The sequence below is a fragment of the Cucurbita pepo genome, chromosome LG09 (genome assembly GCF_002806865.2).
Source record: "Cucurbita pepo subsp. pepo cultivar mu-cu-16 chromosome LG09, ASM280686v2, whole genome shotgun sequence".
Taxonomy (NCBI): domain Eukaryota; kingdom Viridiplantae; phylum Streptophyta; class Magnoliopsida; order Cucurbitales; family Cucurbitaceae; genus Cucurbita; species Cucurbita pepo.
In genome coordinates, this window is record NC_036646.1 from 9,286,226 (window position 1) to 9,305,761 (window position 19,536).

At 39.0% G+C, this 19,536-nt stretch overlaps 3 protein-coding genes across 9 annotated transcripts; 2 read left to right on the forward strand and 1 right to left on the reverse strand.

Moving 5' to 3' along the window:
• Positions 1 to 306: 306 nt before the first annotated feature.
• On the forward strand, positions 307 to 4,194 carry LOC111802171 (pectate lyase-like). Its single transcript, XM_023686436.1, has 4 exons — positions 307 to 515; positions 1,683 to 2,334; positions 2,414 to 2,656; positions 3,879 to 4,194. Exons 1-4 carry the CDS (start codon positions 307 to 309, stop codon positions 4,095 to 4,097), a joined length of 1,323 nt encoding a protein of 440 aa, XP_023542204.1. The 3' UTR covers positions 4,098 to 4,194.
• Positions 4,195 to 5,089: 895 nt separating this feature from the next.
• Positions 5,090 to 11,813, reverse strand: LOC111801581. The gene is made up of 13 exons (XM_023685609.1): positions 10,377 to 11,813; positions 10,094 to 10,268; positions 9,651 to 9,763; positions 9,421 to 9,519; positions 9,108 to 9,177; positions 8,559 to 8,614; positions 7,374 to 7,424; positions 6,809 to 6,913; positions 6,446 to 6,490; positions 6,246 to 6,351; positions 5,870 to 6,066; positions 5,538 to 5,624; positions 5,090 to 5,468 (listed from the first exon to the last, which is right to left on the reverse strand). Exons 1-13 carry the CDS (start codon positions 11,700 to 11,702, stop codon positions 5,295 to 5,297), a joined length of 2,604 nt encoding a protein of 867 aa, XP_023541377.1. The 5' UTR covers positions 11,703 to 11,813; the 3' UTR covers positions 5,090 to 5,294.
• A 3,565-nt stretch (positions 11,814 to 15,378) lies between these two features.
• On the forward strand, positions 15,379 to 19,497 carry LOC111801600 (protein IQ-DOMAIN 31-like). Of its 7 annotated transcripts, none has more exons than XM_023685633.1 (8): positions 15,379 to 15,505; positions 15,681 to 15,726; positions 16,310 to 16,411; positions 16,889 to 17,185; positions 17,359 to 17,562; positions 17,659 to 17,739; positions 17,849 to 18,941; positions 19,135 to 19,497. In XM_023685633.1, exons 3-8 carry the CDS (start codon positions 16,328 to 16,330, stop codon positions 19,164 to 19,166), a joined length of 1,791 nt encoding a protein of 596 aa, XP_023541401.1. In that variant the 5' UTR covers positions 15,379 to 15,505; positions 15,681 to 15,726; positions 16,310 to 16,327; the 3' UTR covers positions 19,167 to 19,497. The 7 variants fall into 7 exon arrangements, with proteins under 7 accessions (XP_023541401.1, XP_023541400.1, XP_023541407.1 ...); XM_023685632.1 differs by having other exon boundaries at positions 15,681 to 15,722; XM_023685639.1 differs by having other exon boundaries at positions 15,681 to 15,722; positions 17,665 to 17,739.
• The last annotated feature ends 39 nt before the right edge of the window (positions 19,498 to 19,536 follow it).

Consider the following 19,536-nt stretch of genomic DNA (forward strand, 5'->3'; position numbering starts at 1 on the left):
GACACTAAGTTTACATCTCCTCGATCGTCACTCCTTCTCAAACGGACCCGTCCCACTCGACTACGCCGTAAATCTATCTTAATTTAAGTGTAATTTCAAACAACCCAAGATCATATGATCCACATATTTGCACAAATCCTTGAAAATGGATAAAGAAAGCAAATGAAAAGTTGACCATTCAGGGGGATGGCTCCCCATTTTTTGCTCTCCATTTCTCATTGTCTTATATAATGAATCCAAACATTTTAGCTCCAAATTCAAATGGGTTATTGAGAATTAACAAAAAGCTTGACAAAGTAAAGAGTTATGAGAGAGCTAGATAGCAACATTGTTGGGGCTAAGCTGCTGCTGCTGATATTTGCTTTTGCTATCATTATTCCATCCCTTGAGGCTGGTATTGCAGATTTTGATGAAGTATGGCAGCAAAGAGCTCAAGAAGCCAAGAAGGCTGCCTTAGAAGCCTACCAACCCCATCCTGAAGAGGTCACTGAGAATTTCAATGAGCATGTTAACGGGTAATTTCCTGTTCTTCCTGTTCTTCGTGTTCTTCGTGTTCTTCGTGTTCTTCGTGTTTGTTGGATGAAAGTTCCACATCAGCTAATTTAGAGAATGATCATGGGGTTTATGATCGATGAATACTATCTCTATTGGTATGAGGTCTTTTGGGGAAGCCCAAAAGCAAAGTCATCCTAGCTTATGCTCAACGTAGACAATATCATAGCATTGTGAAGAGTCGTCTTCATCTAATAGTGTTCTTCGTGTAATGGACCAAGCCCACTGCTAGCAGATATTGTCTTTTTTGAGCTTTCCCTTGAGAGGATTTTAAAACGCGTATGCTAGGGAGAGGTTGTTCTTCGTGTAACGGCCCAAGCCTGATATTGTCTTTTTTGGGCTTTCCCTTGAGGGGATTTTAAAACGTGTCTACTGGGGAGAGGTTTCTATACCCTTATAAAGGATGTTTCGTTCTCCTTCCCAATTGATGTGGGATCTCACAAATCTACCCCCCTTCCGGACCTAGTGTCCTCACCGGCACTCGTTCCCTTCTCCAATCAATGTGAGATCCCTCAATTCACCCCCTTTGGGGCCTAGCGTCCTTGTTGGCACACTGCCTCGTGTCCACTTCTATTCAAGGTTCAGCCTCCTCGCTGGCACATCGCCTAGTGTCTAACTTTGATATCAACTATAACGACCCTACAATTCACCCCCTTGGAGACCTAATGTCCTTGTTGGCACACTGCCTCGTGTCCACCTCCATTCAGGGTTTAGCCTCCTCGCTGGCATATCACCTAGTGTCTAACTTTGATATCAACTATAACGACCCTAGATTTCTGTTACCTAAAATCTTTACCGTCATCTTAACCGAAGCTCTTATGCGAAGTTAACTCTTAAAACATCATCTTTCAAATCATAATTTCAACATAAACATAACATCATCATTGAAAACACCACCAGAAAACGTCTCGGGTTCTCTCTCTATCGATTTCCTCTCTATTTTCTTCCTTGCAAATGGATCTAAGGATTGGCAGGTGCGAGAATTCCAACGCTCGCCGGAGTTCTCGCGAGTCACTAGTGACTTCCCTGAACATTTTTTTTATTTTACCGTTACACTTCGTGTTCGTGAAAATAACCATTTAGTTCTTGAACTTGTATGTTAACGAAATCCGTATCTTTATCGTGGACAGAGACTTAGATGATGCAAATAACACAAGGAGACATTTGAGGAAATACAATGGTCCATGTTTAGCTACAAATCCAATTGATAGATGCTGGAGATGTGACAAAAACTGGTCTAAAAACCGTAAGAAGCTAGCTGATTGTGCGCTCGGGTTCGGCCGAGGAACAACAGGAGGCAAAAATGGAAGATTTTACGTCGTTCAAGATTCGAGCGATAACGACATGCTTCATCCTAAACCCGGAACTCTCCGCTATGCCGTGATCCAAGACAGACCACTTTGGATTACATTTGCACATGACATGGTGATCAGGCTAGCTGAAGAGCTTATAATGACTGATAACAAGACATTAGATGGACGTGGTGCCAATGTCCATATAGCTAATGGTGGTCAAATTACTTTGCAATTTGTGAAGAACATAATCATCCATAATTTGCATATTCATGACATCAAAGCTGGCAATGGAGGTCTTATTCGAGACTCGGTGACCCATTACGGGATTCGAACACGGAGCGATGGTGACGGGATCTCCATGTTTGGAGCTTCGAATGTTTGGATAGATCATGTTTCCATGTCTAATTGTCAAGACGGACTAATCGATGCAGTCATGGCGTCGACTGCTATTACCATTTCGAACTGCCATTTCGCTCACCATAACGATGTAATTCTAAGCTCGCCTTCTCGAACGCGATGAAATTTGCTGATGATTGTACTGATATGAGGTGTTGTTGTTCATGAAGGTGATATTATTAGGGGCAAGTGATAGCCACTCGGATGACCAGATTATGCAGGTAACGCTTGCATTTAATCACTTTGGTAAAGGGTTGGTGCAGAGGATGCCTAGATGCCGATGGGGGTTCGTCCATGTGGTCAATAATGACTACACTCATTGGCTTATGTATGCCATCGGTGGCAGCCGCAACCCCACCATTATCAGCCAGGGGAACCGTTTCATTGCCCCACCGGACCCAAATTGCAAAGAGGTAACAACAAGTTTCACTTGATTATCATCCACATAGGTAGGTTGATAGGTTGATGACGAGCGACCTCTACAATGGTATGATATTATTCACTTTGAATATGAGCTTTCGTGTTTAAGCCTACTGTTAGCAGATATTGTCCGCTTTAGTTTGATGTGTATTGTCGTCAGCCTCATAGTTTAAGCGTGATACGTATGGGCTAAAGTGGACAATATCTATTAGCGGTGAGTTTGAACTATTACAAATGGTATTAGAGCTACGTGTAACAGTTCAAGCCCACCATTAGCAGATATTGTCTACTTTAGTTTTATATGTATTGTCATCAGTCTCACGGTCTTAAAACGTGATACGTAATGGGTCAAAGTGGACAATATCTGTTAGCGGTGGATTTGGACTGTTACAAATGATATTAGAGCCACATGTAACCGTTTAAGTCCACCACTAGTAGATATAGTCTGGTTTAGTTTGATATGTATCGTTATCAGCCTCACGGTTTTAAAACGTGATATGTAACGGGCCAAAGTGGACAATATCTGCTAGCGGTGGGTTTTGATTGTTACAAATGGTATCAAAGCAACATGTAACAGTTCAAGCCCACCGTTAACATATAGTGTCGGCTTTAGCTTGGTATGTATCGCCGTTAGCCTCACAGTTTTAAAACGCGATACATAACAGGCCAAAACGGACCGTATCTGTTAGTGGTGGGTTCGAACTGTTACAAATGGTATTAGAGCCAGACACCGAGTAGTGTGTCAGCGAGGATGTTGGGCCTCGGAGGGGGATGGATTGTGAGATCCCACATTGGTTGGAGAGGGGAATGAAGTATTCCTTATAAGGGTGTGAAAACTCTCCCTAGTAGACGCGTTTTAAAACCACGAGACTGACAGCGATACATAACGGGCCAATGGGTTTGGATTGTTACAAACGGTATTAGAGCCAGACACTGGGCGGTGTGCTAGCGAGGACATTGGACCCCAAAGGGAGTGGATTGTGACATCCCACATTAGTTGGAGAGGGAAATGAAGCATTCTTTATAAGGGTAGTAGACGCGTTTCAAAATCGCGAGGCTGACGACAATATGTAACGAGCCAAAGCGGACAATATCTACTAGCAGTAGGCTCAGGCTTAAATCTCGTGACTTTGGTGGTCTCATTGAGATAGGGTCCCTTACTTACGTACCCGGGACACCAACAAAGTGTTGACCCGCTTGTTTGGAACGAAGCAGGTGACGAAAAGGGTATATGCAACAGAAAGCGAATGGAAAACATGGAATTGGAGATCAGAAGGAGATCTGCTGATGAATGGAGCTTTCTTTGTACAATCTGGGAACCCCATAAGAAAATACTCCAAGAAAGATGTGATCCATGCAAAGCCAGGAACATTCGTGACAAGGCTTACACGGTTCGCAGGGCCTCTAAAATGCATAAGGAACAAACCCTGTTAACTCAAGTTTTTTGGGAGAGTTTTGATGTCTAAACTTCAACCCAACCCTGTAATGGAACAGAGGTTTAAGCACTAAATATGTAGATTGAACTATGTATGCCACCTAATAGCTGTTGTTGCCTTTATCAAGTTTTGTGAATCAGTATGTACTTCACTATTATTGGCTATTTCTTCATGTTTTGGCACTCAAAATCTTCATGTTTCTGCGGGTGTAATAGCTCATGCTCTTCACTAGTATATATTGTTTGTTTTGGTCCGTTATGTATCGTCGTCAGTCTCACGATTTTAAAACGTGTCTACTATGGAGAGGTTTCACACTAGGAATGCTTCGTTGCCCTCTCCAACTAATGTGGAATCTCACAATGGTATCAGAGTCAGACACTGGACAGTGCGCGAGCGAAGATATTGGACTCCCTAAAGGGTGGATTGTGAGATTTCACATGTCCGTTTTGGTTTGCTACGTATCGTCGTCAGTTTAACAGTTTTAAAACGTGTCAAATAGAGAGAGGTTTCCACACCATGAATGTTTCATTCCTTTCTCCAACCAATGTGAGATCTCACAATAGTATAAGAGCTAAATACCAAGTGATGTGTTAGCATGTGTTAGCGAGATGTTGGTGAATTGTGAGATCTCACATTAGTTGGAGAGAGGAACAAAGCATTTCTTACAACAATGTGAAAACCTCCCTAGTAGACGTGTTTTAAAATCTAGGGGAGAAACTCACAAGGAAAAGCCCAAAGAAGACAATACCAATTAGCGGTGAACTTGAGCTGTTACAAAACGAGACCTTAAAACAATATGTAAACTTACGAGGCAAGATAAAAAGTCAATCACAAACTAATTATTATTTAAAAAGTTAATGGGTCGATCCTTCACTCTCGGTCAGTCAAATTTAAAGAAACTGTTCGTCGTTCAAGTATATCTCGAGTTCAAGTTTTCTGAATATCAATTTCATATTAAGAACAAACAAATAAACTGTACAGCCGAGGCAGTAAGATCGAAAATACTAAACTTAGGAACTTACTTTGTTATTCATTACACAAATCTGACCACCAAAATGGTCATCAGGAGCAGGAAAACGTTGCCTTTCTGACCCCTACACACTGAGCCACACACCCACCGTGTTTCAAGGTGACAAGAAGATGTCAAAAAATGAATATATCTCATATGCAAATTTTATGCTTCTTCTAACAATCCCTACTCCTCTTCCCAATCTAGTCCTCCTATCCTTTGTCGCCTTTTATCGAAAACGACTTTAAACGACTCACTTTCAGCACGCAGTCGCTCCTCGAATCTGCTGTGTTTCTTCGACTCATTGCTGTTTTGGTTTGAGCCACGGTATTGGTATTCTTCTGGCAATGGGTTGGACTTCTGCAATTATGTACCAAATGAGAATACGAACAATTTTACAACATAGCTCATACTAAGTTAATGACTAACCAGGTTATATCCAGCACCAGGACCAATCACTAAAGATAATCTGTTTGCCTTTTTTGCAGCACCGATCGAGAAACCGGTATAACCAGCCTGGAAAAGGAGCGTTTCGATTAAAAGAATAGCCAAAAACTTACAAACAGGAAGTTGCTGAACATTATGGAAAGGAAATATGGCATTGACAAATACATTCAGGGCAGTTACGTGCTCTACGTTCAAGAATTTTCCAGATCGAACCAGATTTGTTTAGGCAAAGATACCAAACAGCACAGAGAAAATGAAATCGAGAGACCATTCGATTGACACTATTGGTGAATAAGATGAAACTCAACACAAACCTGGTCGATCCAGCGCACGGACTTTCCTTCCTTGGCATATGCTTGAATCAAGCCAGAAAGAGCATTTGCATGACCATTCGCGCCATCTGTTCTTTCAGTATCATCATCATCTAAATCATTTGACCATTTACTCCTACCCAACTCTTTTACTTCCTCTCTCCGATGGTCCGATTCTTCGTCCCATCTCTTCCCGTCATCTGCAGTAAAATGTGATGTGAGAAACCAAAAATTGAATCGGGCTACGCTACTTGTGAGTCAGACCTGTACTGATGTGTTGTTAGCCTACCATTAATTGAAAAGGATTCAAAATAACATAATATATCAACTCCTGATAAATGCATATATGAACGTTTTTTTTCATTCATGCCGACTATACCTTCAGAAGCATCGTCTCTTTGTGGATGTAATGCTGTCTTTATCGACTTCGTTTCTTGAAAACTAGATGGAGTATCATCATCTTCATCTTCCATATCCATGTCCACCTGGCAGACATACATGACATGGATAAATCATACAAGATAATATATAAGATTAGTTCAAAATTTCATTGCCCAAACAAACAAAACAAAACATTACCTCCTTAATTCCACTTTCTTTAAGGTCATCCCCATGACACAAGGACTGCAAGTCATCACCATTGAAAGAAAAACGTTCATTACAGGTAAAAAGTTGTCTTTTATCACCTCTATCTATCAAAGAATCAAATTGGCAATTTCTTTCCTTCCCCAAAGTTTATGTATTCTCATCAGAATGAAATTTGAAGTTTTCCTGTTTTCTTACAAATTATTCATGCCAATAATTAGTTGATGCACTAAATACGTCGATCACAGTTCGACATAATCTTAGCAACCCCATCATTCAAACTATCTCGAAATATTATTGAATTAAAAAAGAACTTTAAAACAGATGAACAAAACCTCATGCTTGATTTCAACGAACCTTGATGTCCAATTGTAAGTACAAAGCCGGCGCTTCTTCCCATTGTCTTGCCATCTTTTGTATATCATCGAGATTAAATCCATGCACATTCCTCGCTGCACAGCCCTACATTCCCCATAGAAGAAAAAATCACAAGGAATATTTTCGATGGTTTTCAATTGATAAGGCCTCAATTCCAGTAGAAAAAAAAAGGGAGTCACAAAAATATAATTTTAATTTTTACCAGGATGGGAGACTGTCAATTAAATCATTTCGACATTGAGTTTTATCGATTATTAAATAACAGAGGCACCCATTAGAGACTAACTGCACATAATGCAGAACAGAAAATGGAAAGGATATACAATTTTGGTAAAATCATTGTATGTATCTAAAAAAGGCTGTTATACTAATTGTAATAGTTTTTGTACATCAGCACACTTCTGTCGGACCATGGTTCACTAATACTACTTCGTACGCTCTCTCTCTCTCCACTGAACTAAAGCTTCAATCCAGGGGGATAGAAGGGAGGAAACTCAGTGACGAACACCAGTAAAGAAACAACAGATAGGAGAAAAAGACTTACTGTCGGGTCCCTATACGTAGCTTCCAAAATGTAAACTTCATAGCCCGAACTCTAGCAAGAGAAAGAAAGAAATATAAGAAAACAAAATAGTAGACAGCAAAGCCTCGGATTACTTCTCTCGACTGTTTGCTATATATAACTAAGTTTTCATGATGGGTTATGTAAAAAGTAACACATCTGCTCTATAAAAACTATATTCATTGAACCTCAGATAATTAGTTATTAGATCATCATAATTGTGATAGTTGATTTTCCTTGGAATAAATAAAAAGAAGCATAATTCACAAATTATTATCAGAAAATAGCCAAGTCTCCTTGTATGAAGCAGCAAAGTAGCGTAGAGAAAGGTTTTTATGATCTTCCTTTGATCTCCTGCGACTTTTATGAACAGACTAACATGACGCTATATGAAAACTACCAAAACAAACCCCGAAATTAAAGACTTGCTAATGAATAAAAGGCAATGCTGTGGCATTGAGTATGACACCAATTGACAAGATTTGTGTTTATCAACAGGAAGCATGAAATTACCATTAACACTGCAGGCCAAGAACAACAAGCATCCCAAGTATATTGAAATAATTATGTAAAAACACAAAGAAAAATAAAATATAAAATCACAACTTTTTTGGAAAATGAACCATGGGATTTTCATAAAAGCTCCCTCAATGGATCCAGTTAAAAATGGAGAATGATTACAAAATGACAAAGTAAACCAATAAGATGCATGAAATCAAATGTGAGCATCCATAATAACACTGACAAAAGGAAACAACATAAGCACATAAACTGTTGTTAACCATATGGACATCAAAAATTCAAATGAAGGTCATAAGCCCTAGGGCTGAGAATCCAAAGAAAAATCCACATAGGAATTGGCTGGTGCGTGAATTCATGTGCAGCAAAAATAATCCAACAACTTCAAGTTGTCTCAACGGCATGACCAAGACTCAAATGTGGATGAAATAATGTACAGCCTACATCAACATCAGTTCTGAAGAAATGATCTGCCTTTTTATGCTGTCAACCTGATCACTACCTATTCCAAACTACATACTAAAGTCACCATGAACAAACCCATTGGAAAACTCAAAACTTAAACAAATGATGCTGCCACCCACATTTAAGTCACCACTTCAGTACACGACGGCTAGGGTTGTAAGAAAGAAAGAATTGAGAATATACCTTTGCAATTGCCCAAAACTGAGCAAAATCAGCTACCCGCAGATTGCGGTCATCCACTAAGACGAGGCACACATACCACCAACAAAAGGATCAATTGCCGAACAAACTGCATTATAGTTAGTGCAAAGGAATGCAGTGGCATTGGCACTGCATCACCGCTTAATCTAAATCAAACTTAGATCACTTAACTAGCATGTCTTAACAAGCCATCGAGACTGGGAGAGTTGTTGACATTTTTTAACCTTTTTAGATGCCTAAGTTATAGACTATTACTAACCATGCCACCTCTTTATGCTACCAAAGGCATGGGAAATGATAAGGTGAATACTAAACTATATGCACCAACAATTTTGAAACAGAAATTCATAAAAGAAGTCAAGTCAGCACATTAAGTACAAAATTCACAACATAGGGCCACAGGCTTCACTTTGAAAAACCTCAACATTGAAAATTTGCTTAAAAATAGTTCTGAAAGAAAGTTAGAATGACGGGGAAAATTTAGGACTTTATACAACTATTCTGAGATTCTCGTAGAAACAGAGTTCATACCAATTACAAAGGTGAATACCCCCTCCTCGAGGGTCTTCCTGAATGCTTTCAACATGCTCGACCGATAAGCCTAACAAAAATATACCATTACCAGATACTGTCTCAGAAAGATGTGAAAAAATCTAAAAAAATGCTATGCAGCTCTTGAACATCATTTTATTCATGAATATAAAAAATCATACATTTCATATGCCCCATAAGATACTATTTTTTTTTTTTTTCTTAGGAAAAAAAGGCAAATATCGGTATACAACATACAAGACCATTTTTATAAAATGACACACCCTATATGATCTGTTGCGTATTTATATACCTCCTCCATTTCGGGTTCGTAACAATATTCCATGACCTTCTTCACAATTGGCTTCTTGCCTTTAACTGAATTTGATGAATTGGTATCACCTTCCTCAACCTGTCAGAAAAAGAAGATAGTACATGTGAAGTTAAATAATAATATAAATCGATAAAAAGAACCGAAAGTCTAAAACCAAACCTTATAATAACCACTGTAACAGACTAAAGGAGGGTAATAATGAAGCCTACCTTTTCCACTTCTGTCATGAAGTAATCATCCATAGAATGTATACGAGGAGCATCACCACCATTTTCAATTTCAACATCACGCAACATCTTTGCCAAATAGCTTTTTCCACTGCCTGAAAACAATAGCAATTCTTAGGGTCCATTTTCAGTTCTCACGTTCACGTTCATAGAGACCTTTTCTTATCATTATCAGCAAAAGATATAATGACTCATGAAGTGCACAATTCAATTTAGATAAGTCATCTCGTCACAATCAAGTTCCTCCCAAGGAAAATAGTTTGAATGAATGTTTTGGGTATTCAAGCAACAGAAGCAAATGATAACATGAAGCAACAAGTGTAAGAAAATACAACGACCATTTTTTTCTATTCTTCACAACTTAGGTAAGATGCCTGGCTTTCTGTTCAATTCTATATAATCAGGTGCAAACGAGAAAATGATACCTGGAAGCCCTCGGAGGATGACCACAATATGATCGGGACGAGTAGACCGATGAGGTCGCTTGAATAAATGCGAAGCATCAATAACTTTAGGTTTCGGCAAAGGCAATTGATTTACTCCATAAGGTTTACCGTCTGCAGCAAACTTCTTAGAATACGGGTGCACTCCCAGAGAATCCTACAGATAAACAAATTGAACAAAGAGTTTCATGCGCCATCTCCCTAAAAGTAACAAATGTACCAAAAATTTAATCCATGATAAAAATACATATCAAACTCTTCGAACCTCCGTCATAGGACTAGATGAAACATGAAACATTGGTTTAAGGTGGTGTAAGGAGCGGTGTTCAGGAACTGAAGAATATTGTGAGGATGTTATTGGAGAGACACTAACAGGAACAGGAAACAGGGATGAAGGTTTTGCTTCCCAAGGCATAGGCGGCGGTGGAGAAGTAGGAAGAGGGGGTTGCTCGTCAAAGAAGCGAGAATCTTCAATTGAGCTTCCATTTTCGAAAAACCTTACACCCCCAGAATGTCGAGGAGCGTATCCAGCGCCATAATTAAAGTTTCGAGTACCGTGATGAGCATTTCCGTGAGATGAAAACGGTCTCATATGAGTGGGGTTCATCTCAGAGCGAGGGGGTGGCCGATAATCACGATCAAGAATGTTCATTTTGCTGTTATTTCTATCATCCATCCAGGAAAACGCTTGTGGGTTGTCAGAATAATGCAATTCATTTCTATGAGAAAGATAGCTATCTTCGGAGGCTTCAGGAGGAACAGGGCGTGGCATATGCTGAGCATGCCAATGGCCTCCACCCTGATCATATCGAGAATGGGACAATTCTTCGTTTTGGGAAGGCCGCCATGGGTCAATTCTGTTACCAGGCGCTGCCGGAGCATGTTTTAAATCGGACCAATAACCTTCCCTACCATTCTGGAATTGTTTTGCAGGAGCCAAATTCCCTTCATCGTGAAAATTTTGACTTCTTCCATCATTATCGCCATTACCCGAATCCTGGAAGTGATTGATTTCCAAGTTCCTCGTGGTGCCGACCTCTTCCGGATCTCCAGATCCCACTGAATTCTCGTAAGACGGTCCACTCGATACAACCCCATGATCCCGAATCAACTTCAACCTACGTTCATCCTCAAATGAACTCCTACCGCTCTTCTGATTCTGATTAACCTCATGAACACCACCATCCAAGCCTACATCATCAACCCTCGGCCTCTTGTAGCTTCTCTCAGCATCGTTAACAAACTCATTTCCGCCATAATCATACGGTGGCGGCAAAAAGCTTTCTTCTCTGTGAGGCTGAAACGGCAGATGCCCATATGAATTAGCAGAATTTCTAATCCACGGCCTCTGATCTGCAAAACCATCATCGAGATTCCCCATAGACGGGCGCGGCATCCCCATGGGTGAACGATGAGGGTCGAATCCAGGTCTTTGAAAAGGGGGATCGGGTCCGAAGGGATATCTAGGGTTTTGGTTGAAGGATGGATGGGGAGGACAAAAGGGAAAGTGAGGCATTGCGCAAATCGGGCAGACAGTTCCTTGAATTGGCCTAGAATTCCATTGTTGCTGATAGTGAAGATGTTGATCCATTCTGAAACAAAATTAGGGTTTTAGAATCTCATTCTTTATGGTTCTTGACTCAACTGAAGAAGATGAAGAAGCCAGGGACCAACATTTTAGAATAACAAAATAAGCGCTCTATTGAATTATTAACATAAAATATAGGGATGAAAAAATAAATCATTTATATTATTTTCTAAACCCAAATTAATTTCCTATATTTTTTAACTATTTAAAAATATTTTACTAACGTTATAATAATAATTAAAATCTCGTAAAATTTAAATATTTAATATTAATTAGTTATAATATATGATATTTTAATGTTACGCCTCTCGATTTTAGTACCTTTTCCAATCACCACAATTCGACTAAAATAATTTCATAAATTATCTCAGGAATGTAATGCTCTGATACCACTTGTCACAATCGCACTTTTGAAGGCAGCAGACTTGCGATTGTGTAGTACTCACTTCCGAACAACAAGTGAGCTAAGTCAATTCGTTCTTGCGTCACCTACTGCCAAGCCACGTATGCTCGAGCCTCTAGCCTCGATTTTAAGAGAAGGTTTTAGAAAACGAGGTCAGATAGAGATTTTCGAAAGAGAGATTTTTTAAAGAGACGTTATATAAGCAAACAAGAGATAAATAACAACAGCTCACAGTATATAACCTTGGGTAGGGGGATATGTCAATGATTTCGTGGAGCTCACGTTGTTCTTGCTTGTAAACTCAATTAAAGTCGACGTCATTTATTCTTTAATGGTTATGAAGTTTTTCATATATTTTAAATTTATTTTATGTCGGTTTATTTGGTATTATTATAGTCGTAAGATTTGAATGATATATTTATTTTGATTAATTTTATAATTATTTATTCCCAAGACTTTTAAAAATAAATTTTAACTATTTGAAAGGTAATTTTCGATTCAATCTTAATTAATTATTCAAACAATTTAAACTAATCTGACTAAAAAAATTTATAGTTGGATTGGGTCGGGTTCATTATTTAATATAGGTTATTTGTGTTGAAAGAATTTACAATCGGAATAATTGAGTTAGGTCTAAAAAATGTCTATCTCGAGTTTGTTAGAGGCGGTGTCTAACAAATCGACTAATATTATTATTCATGTGTTTATCTTATTAGACACGAGGCGGTGTGTTAGCCAGAACACTAGGTCCTAAGGGGGTGGATTGTGACATCCCATATCGTTACGTATCATCGTCGTTCTCACAGTTTTTAAATGAGTCTATTAGGGGGAGATTTTCACACATTTCTAATGAATGTTTCGTTCCCTGATCTAGGATCTCACAATCCACCCCCCTTGGGAGCCTAGCGTTCGAGATTTTCACACATTTCTAAGGAATGTTTCGTTCCCTGATCTGGGATTTCACAATCACCCCCTTGGGCGTTAGAGATTTTCACACATTTCTAAGGAATGTTTCGTTCCTCGATTTGGGATCTCACAATCCACCCCTTTGAGGGCCCAACGTTCTTACTGACACACCGCCCAGTGTCTGGCTTTGATACCATTTGTAATCGTCCAAGCCCATCGCGAACAGATATTATCCGCTTTGACCCATTACGTATCATCGTCAGCCTCACGATTTTGAAACGTGTCTATTATGGATGAGTTTCCACACTTTTATAAGAAATGTTTTGTTCCCTTCTTCAACTCACCTGAGATCTCACAATTTTTGAGACAAATACAAAATTTATGAATATTTTTATTAATTTAACCGACATTTTAAAAGAACAAACAAGGAAATAACACAAAAGTAATGTTTTGGATTGTTGGGATCTCCAAGAGGTTTGGCTGTCTTGTCTCATATAAATAATATATATGAATTTACCATATAGTTTAGACTTAGGACAATGATATTTCAACAAAGCTTTTAATTTTCTTATTTATTTAATTCATAAAATAAAATTTTACTTGTTTGTCGTTTTTCCAAGTGTCGGCGTTGCATTTCGACAGCTCAACTTAATTTCTTTGTCTTTTTTTTCCAATTATATTTGTTTTTTCATTTTGAAATTAATGTTTTCTTAAATAAATAAAGCACGTGAGTAACACGCGCTGAAACTCTGGGCCCGTACAGTGGGCCTTGTGGATTTTGGGCCAAAAGCAGTGGACGATAAGATAGAGGCCCACACAAACTGACGATCCACGTTTTATTTATTTAATTTATTTTTTATTTTCCCAAATTAAATGAATGGTAAAATTAGAGTTTAAATTTAGACATTTCCAATTTTGCCCTTGAGATTTGGTTAAATTTCACAAATGGTCTCTAATGCAATTTCAAACGGTTCTATCCGTTTGTAAGAACTTATTTCAGTTGCATAACATAAAGAGTTCAAACAACTGGTTCAAAAACAGTATTAGAAAGTACGGCTTGTGGAGCCTCGATATCCATAGGCTTATTAACTAAATGAAAGTTGGCGCAGACCGAACCAAACCCACCCCACAGAAGAGCGAGGGTCACATTTTGGTCTTAAGAAAAGTTGTTCTGCCCGGTCATATGTCCTGTGAAGTCAGCTGCATATCGATCAGCCGAGTGTAACCCAAAAATAAGATTACAATCTAACCGACCCCACCATATTTTTTCAAAGATTAAGAATATTTGAACTTGACGAGATTTTAGTTATTAATGTAACATGTATCGTGAACAAGTATAACTATTTTAAACAATAAAAACAAAGAACAACTCAACAACCCAATCCGAAAATAGGATAACGAGTTGAATTAATGTGTGAATTCTAACGAGTTTTTCGGGTCACCAACCTAATCCGTCCAAAATTTTAGGTTGGTACAAAAAAAAAAAAATAAAAAAAAATAAAAAAAAATTCAACCCAATCTAACCGGTGCAGACCTATTTTAAAAATGTTAGGCTCAATATTCATTCAACAAACACACAACATTGTTTAGTCGAACAACCGACGAACGTGCATCATCATCAACAACTCTTCAAAACTTTAAGGGTAATATTGTAATTTTTCTATTTCAACGTTAAGGGTAATATTGTAATTTTTGAAATAATAAATATTTAGAAATTTATGGTATTAAAATTAAATCCAAATATATTTAATCTTAAAAGAATATTAAATAATATTTATATAATAAAAAAAGAGATACTTTTTTCTAGATGAATGTGATCCCCACTCTAATTACAAATTAATTAAAAATAATTAAAACTCATGAAAAAGGGGAAAATTGAGCATTGCTCGAGTGACCGTGCGAGTTCCTTCCAGGGTGACCCGCATGCAAGCCATTCCAACTTCCACGTGCACAACACGACATCCTCTCGCCATTCTCCCGCGCGTCGTGTCTGTGACTCTCACCTACTCTCCTAATTCCAAGCGCTTCTCCCGCGCGTCAGCTTCAAACTACCACTACCAGGGCTAAAACCGTAATTCCACCCATGCTTCCGAATAAAGAACCCCCTCAAACAAACACTTGGTTCCGAAGTAACTGCCCATGGGGGCCACTCACAACCCCCCTTCTTTAATTAATCCAACTGTTCTTCGATTTATCTCCACCGTCCGATTGAAACAACTCCCGAAGTATTCTAATCCAACGGCGTGGAAGAAACCCTTCAGCGGATTACTCTGGACTTCACCGCACTTTAGTGGATTTATTATTTTTCTTTTTTCAGTGGATTTTCCAGAGAGGTAAATTTATTCTTTTATTTATTTATTTATTTATTTTGAATTCGCAAATTGGCAGAGCAGAGTAAAGAAGCTAATCCATCCAGACTTGCTCGAGAAAAAGGGGAAAAACAAAATGAAAAATTAAAATCGATGGAGCTTTGAATTTCACATTTTTTTCGCAGTTTGTAAGCTCTGTTCTCTCATTCTCTCGCGCTTCCTTTCATTTCTTGCTCTGTTCTTCTGTTTTGTTTTTCCTTTTTTACTTTCTTGGCTACTGTGTAGATCTCTCTCTGTATTTCCAGCTGCTTGGTTTGCTGGGTAAGTTCATGTTGTTTCTCTGAGGCTTTGTTTTCTGTTCAGGAATGGTAGATTAGGGGTTTTGAAGTGGGCACATTGATTGAGGTGGGTAAGTTTCAGATCTGATGATGTGGGTGTTCTTGAACTTCGTTTTGTCTTTTGGGTTGTGTTTATTTCGGTGTTTTGTGGTGATTTTGTCGGTGGGGTTTGTTTAATTCATGGGCTTAGTTTGTTTTCTTCGTGGGGTTTCTTAATATGTTGCTTTTGGGGTTGCTGTTCTTCGTTGGTCGTGATCTATATGAATTGGGGTTTGTTTGATATGCTCATTTCTGATTGTGATTTGTGGAGATTCATGTTGTTCTGTGATTGGTCTTTGAGCATTTGGACCCTCTGAGTGTTTGGATTTGGATGATTTGATCTGTTGCTTGTGGTGTTTCTTTCTGGGTCGGTGAAGTGAATGACAGCACTGAGTATGAGTGTGAGAGGATTGAAGAACTTGTGCTGCTTTTGATTTGGTAGCTCATGGAAGGGAAAATGTTAGTTTATGTACTAAATTATGTTTATTGTGGTGATGTTGTGAAGTTTGAGTGAGTTATTGAAGTTGAATAAGCGATCTGAAGTGTTTGATGTTTCGTATTTACTGTCGAGAATTCGATATTGCTATATTGTTCAGTAAGATTTTATGTTTGCAGAGCTTGACCGTTTCAGCAATGGGGAAGTCGCCGGGGAAATGGATTAAAACTATCTTGTTTGGGAAGAAGTCTTCCAAATCTAATCTTTCTAAGAACAGAGAGGTAATGGAGGTTTCGGTTCCGTTGTTGTATGAATGTTTCCGAGTGTAACATAGGCGTCTTATCTAGCTGCCAATTTTCGTTTTAAGGTTCCGTATGATTCACTCGAGCTATAGATCCATCTGGTTCGTCTTTTTTTCGATGATCCAATGCCGATGTATCTTCGTTTATTTCTGCAGTGCGCTCGTTCTAATTTGACTTCCAATTATATTTGTTGTCATGATACATCTCAGTTGTAAAATATTTTGAACTTCTTAATCATTATGCAAATATCTAATACGAGCCACAGACGTTCACGATCATTGGAACAGTAGAAGTTAAGTCATGTTTGTTTGCCCACATGCTGACTTGAAGCGATGACGTTCGGTTTCATGGCTGCAGATTGAACCTCCATACTGTCAATATTGATGGTGTCGTTGGGAAACTGGGTTGAACTGAAATACCAATTGTTTAATACGTCTCTCTTTTGATACTGTGTAGAAAAGTGGAAACGAGAAGGAAGTATTGGTTTCTGTCAAGGCTTCAGAGGCTACTTCTGTTATTACGCATACTGCAGCTTCGGAACCAACCCCAAATACCATTGAGACGAACGAAGTGGTGTCGAAAATTACCCACAATGAGGCAGCTAATGCGTCGTGTGAAAGATCGATATCAATTACAGGAAATCAAGATGCAGAAATTCAAGGTTCTACGTGCCAAGATGCTCCATCTGATCCTGAGAGAATCCGTAAAGAGGAGGCTGCAACTAAGGCTCAAGCTGCTTTTAGGGGTTATTTGGTAAGTATGGTACTCGTTGTAACGTGGTTGAAGTATATGCCGTTTTTTACGTTGGACACCCGTCGTCTTCAAAATTTTGATTATTGGACTTGATGAAATAATACTTGCACGTTGTCTTGCGTAATATGCTGTGTTGTCTTGAGATATTTTACTGACACAAATTTTGATTGAAGGCTCGCCGAGCATTCCGGGCCCTCAAAGGTATTATTAGGTTGCAGGCGCTTATTCGTGGTCACTTAGTGAGGAGACAAGCTGTTGCTACTCTATGTTGTATGCTTGGAATTGTTAAGTTTCAGGCTATTGCTCGGGGAAGGAGAGTGAGGCTTTCTGATGTCGGTCTCGAAGCGCAAAACAAATATAGATTAGTGCAGCCACAGGTACTGCAGAAAATCACACTGCTATTGTTATCTACATACATTTTGTTTACAGTTCTATGGGATTACATTTTGTTTAAAATATCTTTTCAACATCAGGAGCAGCTATTAGTGGCCCGTGCTGGAGTAAGTCTCTCGACACGTATGGCGAAGCTTTCAGCAAATGCTTTCACTATCAAGGTAAGTTTATCATCACGTCGTTCTCCGGACATGATTCTACTAATGTTCCATCTGTTAAATCTGCATCGAGTAGCAATGAATTTTGTCATTCATATATTCGTTCTTGTAGCTTGCTTCATCTACAACAGCCAAACCTCTGCAAATCTATTTTGATAATGAAGATGAAAATTCAGCCTTGAAATGGTTAGAGCGCTGGTCAAATTCTCGATTCTGGAAACCGATTCCCCCAGTAAAAAAGGCTGCAGAGTTTAAATCTCAAAGAAGGCTGAGCACTGGTCAAACGGGAGAGGGACATACCGTGAGGTCAAAACGCACGAGGAGAGTTCCCACTGTAAACAATGACAGTACTATCCAATCATCTGCAGAAGTCGAGAAACCTAAACGTACATTTAGGAAAGCTTCAAGTCACTCAGCTGCAGAGCAGGCTCAGGAGAATCCTCAGATGGAGCTTGAAAAGGTCAAGCGCAGTCTAAGAAAGGTCCATAACCCCATTCTCGAGAATCCTACCCCAATTGAAGCAGATGCGGAGAAGCCGAAGGAAAGTTCGGATAAGGTTTCTAATGGTCTAGGCCGTGACATTTTGGCCAGAGGTACTAATAATTCTTCTGAGAAAATGAAAAAAGAGGCTATCTCAACGATACCCGTCCAGCCTGATTTGGAAACAACTCCTGAGCCGATACCGATAAAGGAGGTACTTAATGTAACTAATGGTGAGCCAGTTGCAGAATCACAGCCTTTGATTGAGGGCAGTGATAAAGATAAGAGCATTGCTGGTAATGAGGCTGCTGTGGAGACTAAGCCTTTGACAGAGAGCTACCCTAAAGATACTATCAACCAATCATTAACAAATGGGGAATCAAACCATAAGGAAGATAACGCGAACAACGAGAACCCGAAATCTGGTAGGAAAGGCTCTACTCCAGCCAAGCAAGAACGAGTGGAGAACGGGTTGCAACACAGTCCAACCATACCTAGCTACATGGTAGCAACTGAATCTGCAAAGGCAAAACTAAGAGCACAAGGATCTCCAAGATTCGAACAGGAGAGTGAAAGAAATAACAACAATCGACGACATTCTTTACCGTCATCCACCAATGCTAAACTCAGCTCACCGTCTCCACGAACACAAAGACTTGTTCAAGCAGGCGGTAAAGGCGGAAACAAAAATGACAAGGCACACATGGGATCCAGAGATGGAAATGGTAAAATACTCATCATCTTACAAGCTACATATGAAAGCTTTAGCATTGATATCGATGCGGAATCCCGTTCCAACAGGAATACGATTATATTCTTCTTACTAATCCACAGCATCCATTTGAATATCGTTTAGAATCCGAGTTTATTTGTCTCTGCATCCTGCTGAAACACCATATCTTTTGAAATTTATTGCAGGAAAGGTAATCCAAGCAGACTGGAGAAGGTAAACATTGGCTTTTCAGTGACTGGGACCATCTTCAAGTGGGGCTGCTGAGGCCAGTATGGTCTTATCTGATTATCCTTTCATCTTGGTTGTTTGAGTGCATGTACATCATAGGTTTTATGTTTTTTTCTTCATTGTTTTCTGTTCTTTTTCATCTCTAAGTTTTTTGTGCTTCCATTACACATTATTTAAGGTACCTCTGTTCTAATACAGATTGTTTATACTGTGTATCTGATTGTGTGATTATCTTGTTCAATGACACCTTACTTATGCTGCTGCTCTCATGGATATTTGTGTGTGAATTCATCCAAGTTTATGGAGCCTGTTAGTTTATACTTGAGCATCCTTTTTCTAGAATCAAAATTGCTGCTATT

Bases quoted from the DNA above. Each gene is read 5' to 3' on its own strand.
- LOC111802171 (XM_023686436.1), top strand. From the start codon at position 307: ATGAGAGAGCTAGATAGCAACATTGTTGGGGCTAAGCTGCTGCTGCTG. The intron at 516-1,682 runs GTAATTTCCTGT...TATCGTGGACAG, and splicing joins TTCAATGAGCATGTTAACGG to AGACTTAGATGATGCAAATA. The intron at 2,335-2,413 runs GTAATTCTAAGC...TTGTTCATGAAG, and splicing joins ATTTCGCTCACCATAACGAT to GTGATATTATTAGGGGCAAG.
- LOC111801581 (XM_023685609.1), bottom strand. From the start codon at position 11,702: ATGGATCAACATCTTCACTATCAGCAACAATGGAATTCTAGGCCAATT. The intron at 8,615-9,107 runs GTATGAACTCTG...GCCTCGTCTTAG, and splicing joins GGTATTCACCTTTGTAATTG to TGGATGACCGCAATCTGCGG. The intron at 5,469-5,537 runs GTTAGTCATTAA...ACATAATTGCAG, and splicing joins CTGGTGCTGGATATAACCTG to AAGTCCAACCCATTGCCAGA.
- LOC111801600 (XM_023685633.1), top strand. From the start codon at position 16,328: ATGGGGAAGTCGCCGGGGAAATGGATTAAAACTATCTTGTTTGGGAAG. The intron at 16,412-16,888 runs GTAATGGAGGTT...GATACTGTGTAG, and splicing joins ATCTTTCTAAGAACAGAGAG to AAAAGTGGAAACGAGAAGGA. The intron at 17,563-17,658 runs GTACTGCAGAAA...TTTCAACATCAG, and splicing joins ATAGATTAGTGCAGCCACAG to GAGCAGCTATTAGTGGCCCG.